The sequence below is a fragment of the Vicia villosa genome, unplaced genomic scaffold (genome assembly GCF_029867415.1).
Source record: "Vicia villosa cultivar HV-30 ecotype Madison, WI unplaced genomic scaffold, Vvil1.0 ctg.001839F_1_1, whole genome shotgun sequence".
Lineage (NCBI taxonomy): Eukaryota > Viridiplantae > Streptophyta > Magnoliopsida > Fabales > Fabaceae > Vicia > Vicia villosa.
Genome location: NW_026705742.1, coordinates 126,613 through 137,500, shown reverse-complemented (window position 1 = coordinate 137,500; position 10,888 = coordinate 126,613). Strand labels below are relative to the sequence as shown.

The following is a 10,888-nucleotide window of genomic DNA, read 5'->3' as shown; positions in this document are numbered from 1 at the left end:
ATTTTAATCATTGGTTATTATTCTATTCATAATCACGTGTCTATAAATACTGGATATTGAGTTTTCACCATTTTCTACAAACAAATCTTTGGCGGTGTTCTTTGATTTTTTTATTATATTACCTCTTCTTTTTAATTGATATAACTTTTGTTAGTTTACTGGTCTAATTTTCTTTATAATTATTTATTGTTTGATTTGAAGATGATTTTTTTTATATGTGAATTACAGGAAGAAGATACAATTTTATTGTACTATTATTGTTTAGGAAGTCTATGAAATGTAAGTACATCTCTTTGGTCCACTTTTTTTTATTGATATAATTTGTGTAAGTTTGTTATTCTACTTTTCTTTGTTATTTTTTTTATTGGTTATTAGGAATATGACTATTTTTTTATATTAACCAGGAGAATAAGATATAAGAATAAGATATAAGAGACTTTTATGCATTATTGCTGCAATGGAGGTCAATGAAGTAGTCATTCACATAAATACATGTCTTTAACCCTAATATTGGAATTACATAAAATTCTTCTTTTTATTTATATAATTTTTGTAAGTTTGTTATTCTACCTTTCTTTCTCATTTTCTTTTATTGGTTGATAAAAATATGTGTATTTTTTATATTAACCAGGAGAGTAAATACACCACCACTTATCCCATTTCTATTACATTATTATGTTATTGTTGTATTTATTAATAAAGATTTCACTATAAATATTATACCCAATAAAAATATACTCTTATACACTCTTATTTATATTCAAAATAACTTTTTGATGATTTCTAATCCTAAACTTTTTTAAAGCAATTATCCTACGCTAATAAACAAAAAAGCTTGTGCACATATTATAATGCTATATTTATACACATATGGAATAAAAAATTTATATTTAAACTTTTAAGTTATATTTCATTTTCTGACTCTTTAATTTTCATTGGAAAATATCTTACGATAGTTAAGTTTTTTTTATAACAAAATCAATTAATTAAAATTCTTACTTTTTCTTACACAAGAGAAAATTATTAAGATTTAAGTATGATTAATTTTTACTTATTTTATGCATTGTTTAATTAATTATAAAATAATATTTAAAAATTTAATTTAAAATAGTTTTAAAAATTCCCAAATATTCATTGTGCATATTTGAATTTTTATAATTAATATAAATACAATGAAGAAAATTAAATTTATCAAAATAAGTATTAGTTATCTCAAGTTTTAGAAACTTTCTACTTTTTATTTTTAAATAAATTTAAATTAATATTAAACTTAATTACATAACAATATTTTAAAATGTATTTATTCATGGAATTATATTTATCAAAAAATATTAAGAATAAATTTAAATTAGTATTTAATAAAAACCATGGTTCCTACTATACCTTTTGTTGACTTTATATTGATATTTAAAATAATAATAATATAGATAATAACAATAATGAAAATAATTCAAATATATAATTTGCAAATACTTAACAATTTTATTTTATTTTATTTATATAGATTATTATCTACATGTACTATATTAATTTTTAAGAGTCAATTTAAATAAAAAATTTAAATTTTTTAATATTTACACAATAACAAATCATATAAATTAAATCTATTTATCTCCTTTTAAAAAATTAAAATTTTTTAAGTAATAAAATAATAACTCCTAAATAACCATTTTTTAAATTCTTAAAATTCAACATATTCTCAAATATTATTCTAAACTCATATATAATAATTATTCAAATAAATTTATTAAATTTTTTTTATAAACATAATCAATTGATCTTTTATATTATTCTTAAAATTCACCTTTTTCTCAAATATGTGTTTATAAAACTACATATAATAATTACTCAAATAAATCATTTAAAAAATACTTTACAAACAAAATACTAATTTAAAATTTTGATAAAATTTAAAATTTTGATAAAATTTAAAATTTCATAAACAACGCCAATAATATATTATAAGTTAACCGCGCAACGCGCGGGTTATATACTAGTTAAATTAAAGGATCACAACTAATTAAACCTACTTTCTATTAGAAAATGGAGAATTTAACTTTTCTGAAGTATTATAATTTTCGGCATGCATGACATGACGATTGAAAAGTGCTCAACTTGTTGACATCTCTGCTAAAAAAAGTTTGAAAACAATTACATAGGTTGTTGACGCAAGGATATTATTGATAAACAAAAACTATATGATTAATAGTCCTTTAATATACAACTTCTTAAGTATTTTGGAGATTGTATTTGAAGAAGATTTTAGGAAATTTAAGAAAGGAATAAAAAAAATTCAAAATTCAATGTTTGTTATTATATTATTTTTAAAATTAAAATATATTAATAAATATCATTTTAATATCACCTTAAAATTATATTTTTATTTTTGTCTTTACTCATGCTCCTTCATAGTTCTCTCTTTCTTTTCTCTTCAAAGTCACAAAGATAATCTTAAATTTTAGTTAAGAGTTTAAAGATGAAGACTTTGATTTTTCTCATACAATACAAAATTCTTTTAATTCTAGATTTTAAAAATGAGTTTAAAGGTAGTGTACTATTAGTGTAAACTACAATTAGACATACAATCAATCAACATTCTTATATTTGTTATATCAGTATTTTAAAATTATATTTGTTATATCAGTATTTTAAAATTAAAAGTATATTTTAATTGGATACATGTCTCTTATTGATTGACAATATAAAATATTTTACACTATCAGTACATATTGTTTTTTCTTTTTAAAAATTATATTTTGAAAGATTTAGGTAAATTTGATCTGTATTATTATTGGTGAAATGTAAGGTGAACCAACTTTTAGGTGTTTTCACGATGAACCATTATTAAACACATTATTAAACGTGTGCTCCTCTCAAGGTCCTTTGTTCGAATCCTATTATGTGCTATTAATTTTTGTGTTGGATCAGTCCATACAAAATTTTGTTCTGGTTTTAAACGGGTCCCCGCTAATGGACGATAAAATTGATCCTTCTTGAATTAGTAGGTCGCAAGTTCGAATACCAAGATTTAAAAAAAAAATACATTATTAAACACCCTTAGATGAAACAATTTCACTGGATGGATTGGATCCTCTCCTTCCATTATTTCTCTCTAATTATCTCCTTCACAAATTTGTCTCTATCTCTCACTAATATTATATATTATTTCTCTTTCTTCTTTTTTATATATTATTTTTTATTAATGTTTATTATTATTATACTTGTTTGGTTGAAGGAGAAGTTTGGTTGAAGGAGAAGGATGTATAGAAAGAGATGATCCAAAGTTGGAACTTATTATACACTATCCGTACATAGTAATATGTCATGATGAATGATGAAATTTCATAAGCTCTCCAACTAGTGTCAAGTATTTCGAAGACAAAGCCAAGAGTTTCTAACCAAACAAACACCAAAGTTTCTGAAAAAAAATGTTCAGAATCTTTATATTTATATTGTGTATTTTTGTGGTTCTCAATCTTCTCACCATGGCATTGGTACTTCTCAATCATGTTATCATTTTTTGAGTTCATCTTTAAAAAACTTATAATTAAACCTGATTATTTTTAGAATCAAGAATCAAATTTTTCTTTAATTTTGAGGGGGGAAAAGAAATTCACACAAAACCTAGACAACAAATTGTCCAAAATCAAAATACCATCGAAATTGAATAATTCAAATTCATAATGCTTTCTTAACCGTTGGGTTCAAATCTCAAGCAAGAATTACACATTAAGGGTGATAGTAAACCTCATTTTCTAGTCCATGAGATAGTATATGAGAATGAAAAACTGAGGTTTGTATCGGAGAAATGGATGGAGGAGACGCGAGAATGCTTCCATGCCTAAAAAGGCATAAGTTGAAGAAACTGATTGCAAAGGGAGGATCCAATGTGATAATGAGAAATGAGATCATATAGAACTATTTAATCTAATGATTAAATTGACTAGTGCATAGGTGAAGAATTTAGTTCAAGGCCCTACATCCCATCTCCTTTTCTAGTCATGTTGCCTCGACTATTTATTCAATCCTTTGGTTTTGATTTATGTTCAGAAGCTTGCTGAAGAGAAACTAAACAGAGGCAATATATCCATCTGAGTCTAACATTAATGATTTATAAAAAATGCAGGGAGGACTGGGAGGAGATAGGAAAGTATTTAGTGGGGACTGTAACATAACATTCCATGGATCACTTCAATGCAATGATTAAAAAATGCAACATACAATTAATACCTCACTTGTGCATGTTAGAGTCTTCTTTAAGAACTCATTTTGTTGATATAAATTTCGGTACATAATAATTAAATATAAAACGAACTACCAGCAGAAATTATAGACAAAACAAAAAAAATTAAAAAGGTCTTAATTCTCAAAATCCAGCCCCAAGATGGAAGTAATTAATCATTATACAACATGATATAAGGCAAAAATAATCAGCTCAACATTTTATCAACTCTTTCATCGCTTTCTTTCAGCACGCCACTTGTAAACAGGTCTATTGGTTGGATTGACAATTTCATCTGGTCGTAGTTTGCGCTTCCTACCATTTTTCTGTTCATATACGGAATATTTTCTGTCTGAGTATTCTGCATATGTAAGACTACAATGGGTTCATGCTAAGGAAGTCTAAAATATCAATACCTGCAACTCCTTCGTCAGTGCCATATCCATGTAGACTTTCTCCAGCTGGCTAACTCTAGCTTTCCTTGCTTCCAACTCTTTGTATGATCGCTCTGTTTTCCTGTGCATGGAAAATAATACTTGAAATCCCACATGGTGCTAGAAATCAAGATGAGAAAACAGAACAAATCGAAACAATAACAGTTTTTGTAGGCAATTAGCAGGGGGACGATACATAACAATATAGGACAAGTCAGCTTTCGACGAGCAATATCACCACAGAATCAACACAACGTGAAAATGACTCAATATGACCAAAAAGCAGGGAAATGATAGTGATTCTAAATAATGATTTAACAGAGAGTGCATTTCTGTAATTTTTTAAAATTACTAAAAAGTCCCTACTTATGACCGCCAACATTCTCCCCATCTACCACAATGCGCAATCTCCTAAATCCCCCAAACCTATCCAGTGCAGCAGTGCTCCCTCATTAGTATAAAACCAGGTCGCCTACAACCCAAGCTCCCGCAAAGCACTGCCCAAGACCTACCACTATTTGTCCCTTTTTGCTAATCATGCGGCTAACAACATCATGAATGTAGCATGTCACCACTGTTCTTTGACCTACAACTTAACCACTATATACACAATCCCTTCAATGCAGACTTAGATTATCCTACTTTCTCAGGGAAATCAGCCCACTGGGTCAACTCTGATGGCATCATCCACATCCACCCTCAATAAGGTCCATGATGCATATTGGTACTTCCTCTTCAAATCAAATATTGGCACCATTCAATTTTTTCCTGTTTTAACTTGTCTATCATTCAAATGATATCTTTGGTGTCAATGAAAAGTGACATAACAAGATACATTAAAATAAACATATGGTGTTAAACTCATCATTCTTGACCACACCCTCAAACTGTGTGTTTGGATAGGGTATGGTTTCTGTTTGGATATGGTATAGTAATATTTATGAACAAATATCTCGTGCAAAACTTAATTAACACGGTCTTATTTACCATAAACATGAGCCAAACAAATTTTCATAAAGAGATCAAGTTAAATCAATCATGAGTTGTCATGGACCCACCAAAGGGACCGGAGCTGAAAAAATTGTGGTGGCTCAGCCAACACATTACTGTACAGAACATCCTAATGCTTATGCATTTATTAAAGTTAAGATATTTACAAAATTAACAGCCTTAAAGTGCATTGAAGAGAACAGATAAAATATTGCAGTGGCTCAGCCAACACATTACTGTATAGAAGTTCCTAATACTTAGGCATTTAATAAAGTTAAGATATTTACAGAATTCACAGTCATTGAACAGAACAAATAAAATATTCAGTAGACCATATCCTTTAAAAAAATTAGAGCGGACATTTTTTAGAAGTTGTGTAATCCCAGAGAAAACATCAATAAAATGAGAAAAATAAATCAGTCTTCAAAGACAAATGCATGTAGGGATGTACCTTTTGATATTAACAGGAACATCACCAGAAGTGGATGGAACTTCTCTTTTTGAGTGTTTTAATTTTAACTCTTTAGCCTCTTCCCTGCATTTCAATAGATGATGTTAAAAAAATATATTCATTCAAATTAAATTTAAGGAACGAGGATAAATCTACTACTACTATACTACGCACATGCAACATAACAAATAACAAGAATACAGAAGAGAGAAGGGAGAAGAGAGAAGAAAAGGAACAAAAACATATTGATCAATAATTCAAAAATAACAATGGGTTTACCCAATGAAGGGATCTTCTAATATGACTACATCCAAATAGCATCATAGTGCATTAGCACATATATTGAAACCAAACCAACTACATATAATTTGTAAAAATTAAACAATTGCAGTTGTCTCTTAGTCTCTGGTGGGGTATATTTTTCTGAAAACATCCTAACATTGGGTTGATGTTAAAGGATTTCGAGAAGATAACACTCCACAAACATACGATTGTAAGCGATAGACAAATCACAATTCACAACATACACTTATTCAAGAAAAAATCATTTCTTTATTGCGTAAATTTACTTAAGAAGCTAATTTGATTAGACATGCCATGGTCAGCTTTGCCACTTCTCAATTGACATTGGAATGTTTGAATGATAACAAGGCATCACTAGTTAATTTAATATGTTCACACTTCACATCCAATTGAAGTCTAGTAAACTTGCAAGAGTGTGGTTTTTCTTTATTGATAGGATCTTACAATTTATGCTATGATCCTCGTGGTATGATCTTTCAACCCCCTCTCGATCCTAAGTAGCATCTCAATTTTCACATCATTGATCCCAAGTCCCAACCCATCAATATGCATCAATGGCCTAATCAAGCTCACTAATTAAGCATAAACTACGGTACAAATTTGACATGGAAGATAAAAGAAGTTATCATAACATTCACAAGACCATCCAACAAATCTGATCAATGAATTCTTCTAATTTTTAAGGTAAGAATAAAAATGTAAACTACAACTCAAAATAAACAAGGTTGAAACACATAAAGCATCGAGTAGAGACCAATCTTATCCGATACAGTATACAAATGAAAATTGAAAAACCGTCCTATGCTAGTTATAGAAAGATAGTTCAAAAACCCAAACCTGTCCTCAGCAAAATAAACATGGCTATTCACCGGCTTACTACCAGTAGAGTGCAGCATGGCAGATAGCGATTCAACTTTCTGCAAGGAAAATCAGTAAAACCCACATTGCCAATTATTCCATAAACAATTATCAAAAACTAAAACAAAAAAAACAAAAAGAAAGAAAAGAGTACACTTAACCACCTTTTTCTCACTTTGAAGCACTTGAAGAACATATCCCATATCCTGTGTTTTCATCAATATAAGCTCTTCTTGAGTGTACTTGTTATCCTCATTCCTAAAAAACGAAAAAACCCGAAAATCTAAGCGCAACAAAATCAGCAATCAGCAAACTAGCACTATAAAAAAATTGAGAGAAAATTGTTACACTGGTCTATGAACTCCATTAACAGTTTTTGATTTAATCATCTTAAAGTAAAACTCATCCTCGTTCCTGTTTGCAGCTTTTTCCCTAAGTTTCTGTGAATGAAACAGAAGTAAATAATTGATTAAAATTTAAATCAACCAAAAAAGTGAAATACTGCAAAGAATCAGTGAAATTGATGTACCCGTAAAGTGTCTTCCTTTGTGTGAAAGGCTTTTGCACGTTCGACATAGTCTTTGTGCTTTTCGAGCACTCCGAATCTTCTCCGCGAAGACCTAATGAGAGAAAAAAATGAAATTGAGGGAAAATATGTGATAATTTATACGAAGAGAATAGCAGTGAAGGGTAAAGAGTTAGAGGGAGAGTTACGGTTGGGGGCGCTCTTTGTGAGCAGGTCTGGGAACGGCGTTTCTCAGAGACGACATGTTGTATGGAGGTTCTCTTTGGAATGGAGCCGGCGTGATCGTATTAGGGTTCTGCCGTGAGCGGTGGTGGCTGCGGGGTTTCTGTCTTTCCAAACACCTATCAATTGTACTACTAGTACATTGAAAATAAAGAAAACTATTGTACTCTTAATTTGACCATAATATCCTCGTAATTATAAAATTCATTTTTCATATTCTTAATTTTACTTTTTGAATTTTTCTCAAAAAAAACATAAGTTTTTTCAACGAAGTTCATACCGATACTGCTCTGATACGCACGATTTTGTTTTTAAAATATGAATGAGAAAAATAAAATTATTTTACGAAAAGAGTTTATTATTTTTAAGAAAAAAACATATTTTTTTAATAAAAACAAAATTATTTTACAACAATAATATATATTTTAATTTTTTAAATATTATCTAAAAAAGTATTGTATCTTAAATTGTAACAAATTTTAAAATAAAAATGTTAGTAATATAAATAATTAAAAAATAATACATTTTTCTTGTGGATTCATACATTATTTTAAATATTTTTTATTTTTTTAATTGTATAAAAAATGTAATAACTCGTGGATCCGCACAAATTCTGATCTGGACACCGTGCATTGGTACGGGTACTGGTGCACTATGCGCATATTCTTTTTTTTTTTTTGAATCAATAAAATTTTATTATAATTCAAAAACAAGTTTAAGTACAAATGTGATCAAAACTGATCCAACCAAAACAAAGAAACAAGCTATAACAAAAGATTTGCTATTCTATCTCTATATTTCTTGTAATTCCATCCTCTATGTATAATAGCTTCTTGTATACTATGCACAACTTTGTCAACAGGTTGCGGGGTGCCAAAACAAGTATCATTCCTGAGCTTCCAGCATTGATATAGAGTCTCAGCCGCAGCCATCTTTAGCAAGTTAGCTTTCATTCCTTTGCCCCTAGCACACAGAACGAGCCATCTAAGTTCTTGAGTCCAGTCCAACGGAGTGTGATCAATATCGAGCCATTGCAATGTACTGGTCCAAATATTCTTCAGCACATTGCATTTATAAAAAAGGTGGTCTAAGGACTCATCTTCCCTGCAGAAGCAGCATTGTGCATCGCTAGTAATGCCAAACTTTATCAATCTATCTTTTGTGGCAAGACGTTTATGGCACGCAAGCCACAAACAGAATAAGGCCCTAGGACGAGCCCTATTACCTGCAAAAACAGCATGCCAATCAACATTATCATGGTGATGCATAATCTCCTTATAGAGTTTCCCCATTTTGAACTTATCAGACACTAGCATCTGCTGCCAGCTATTACTGCAATCCGTGATTCTCACTCTGGCCTTCATCATCCCTTTAATAATCCAGGTTGAGTCTTGCTTAACCTCCATGTTCATGATGTCTTTCCCCTTGATGTAATACGTATGCAGCCATAGCACCCACAAGTTATCAGTCTTTTTCCTCAAATCCCAAAGCAGCTTCAGCATGGTTATAGTATTCCAGCATTCCAAGTCGATGATATTTAGCCCACCCTTTATGCTAGGCTTGCAGACCTCCTTCCAGGCAATTGGGTTTTTCCTGCTTAAGGCACTACCTCCGGTCCAAACAAACACCCTGCAGATGCAATTAATTCTCTTCAGCACTCCCTTTGGAATCGGGAAGCATTGGAGCCAGTAATTGGCAACAGCAAAACTCACAGCATTAACAAGCTGGACCCTCCCTGCATAGCTTAAAAGCTTAGTGCTCCAATGGTGGACCTTGCTCATAATTTTGTCAATAAGCGGCAGATAATGGTTCAGGGAGAGTTTCCTACTAGACAAAGGTACCCCAAGGTATCTAAAGGGTAACTGGCCAGCATTAAAACCAGTAATATTCATAATCTGGCCCCTGGTAACATCATCCACAGCCCCCATGTAAACAAAACATTTGGCTGGGTTTATGACCAGGCCTGTGGATCCAGAAAAAACCTGCAAGGTGTTCATCAGCAGTTCAACAGATCCCACATCCCCTCTTGAGAAGAGGAGGATGTCATCAGCAAAGGTGAGGTGAGTAAGATTGAGCTTCTTACACTTGGCATGGTGCTTGAAATTGGGATTCTCTTGCAACTTGTTCAAGAGCCTACTCATATACTCCATGACAAGCACAAAGAGGAGGGGGGAGATAGGATCTCCCTGCCGAATTCCTCTTTCAGCCTTCATAAGAGATGAGTGCTCTCCATTGATGTTGAATTTGTAGGACACAGTGCAGACTCCATTCATAATCCAAGTAACAAACTGATCAGGGAAACCTAGCTCTTTCAATATGGTCTTCAGGGCCTGCCAATTAAGCATGTCATATGCTTTTTGGAGGTCAAGCTGAATCATGTTTCTCGGGACACCATGCTTTCTTGAGTACCCTTTGATCAGCTCATGTGCCAAGAGGATATGCTTGTGTATCTGCTGGCCTGGTATGAAAGCTGCCTGAGTTTTGCTTACAATGTCACCAATGACTTTAGCCATTCTAGAGGTAAGGATCTTAGAGTACACTTTATAGACCACAGAGCAGCAGGCTATAGGTCTGTAGTCTTTGAGATTTTTGGCCTCAGGGAATTTAGGGATTAAGGTTACAAGGGTGCCATTGAATCCCTTGAACATAGTTTGGGTTCTGAACCAGTATCTAATTGTACTAATTAGATCATCCTTCACAATCTGCCAACAACTTTTGAAGAACTTGGCACTATATCCATCGAGGCCAGGACTTTTATTATCTCCCATGTCATGCAAGGCATCATAGATTTCTTTGTCACTAACAGGGGCAATCAGCTGCTGCCTCTGCTCATAGTTCAGACAGGCTCCTTCCCTCATGACTTGGAGGTTGACATGATTAAG

At 31.5% G+C, this 10,888-nt stretch overlaps 1 protein-coding gene across 1 annotated transcript; it reads right to left on the bottom strand.

The window, feature by feature from the left end:
• Positions 1 to 4,327: 4,327 nt before the first annotated feature.
• On the bottom strand, positions 4,328 to 8,147 carry LOC131636816 (probable U3 small nucleolar RNA-associated protein 11). The gene is made up of 8 exons (XM_058907408.1): positions 7,973 to 8,147; positions 7,788 to 7,878; positions 7,607 to 7,698; positions 7,423 to 7,516; positions 7,238 to 7,317; positions 6,098 to 6,181; positions 4,639 to 4,738; positions 4,328 to 4,548 (listed from the first exon to the last, which is right to left on the bottom strand). Exons 1-8 carry the CDS (start codon positions 8,026 to 8,028, stop codon positions 4,456 to 4,458), a joined length of 690 nt encoding a protein of 229 aa, XP_058763391.1. The 5' UTR covers positions 8,029 to 8,147; the 3' UTR covers positions 4,328 to 4,455.
• Positions 8,148 to 10,888: the final 2,741 nt, after the last annotated feature.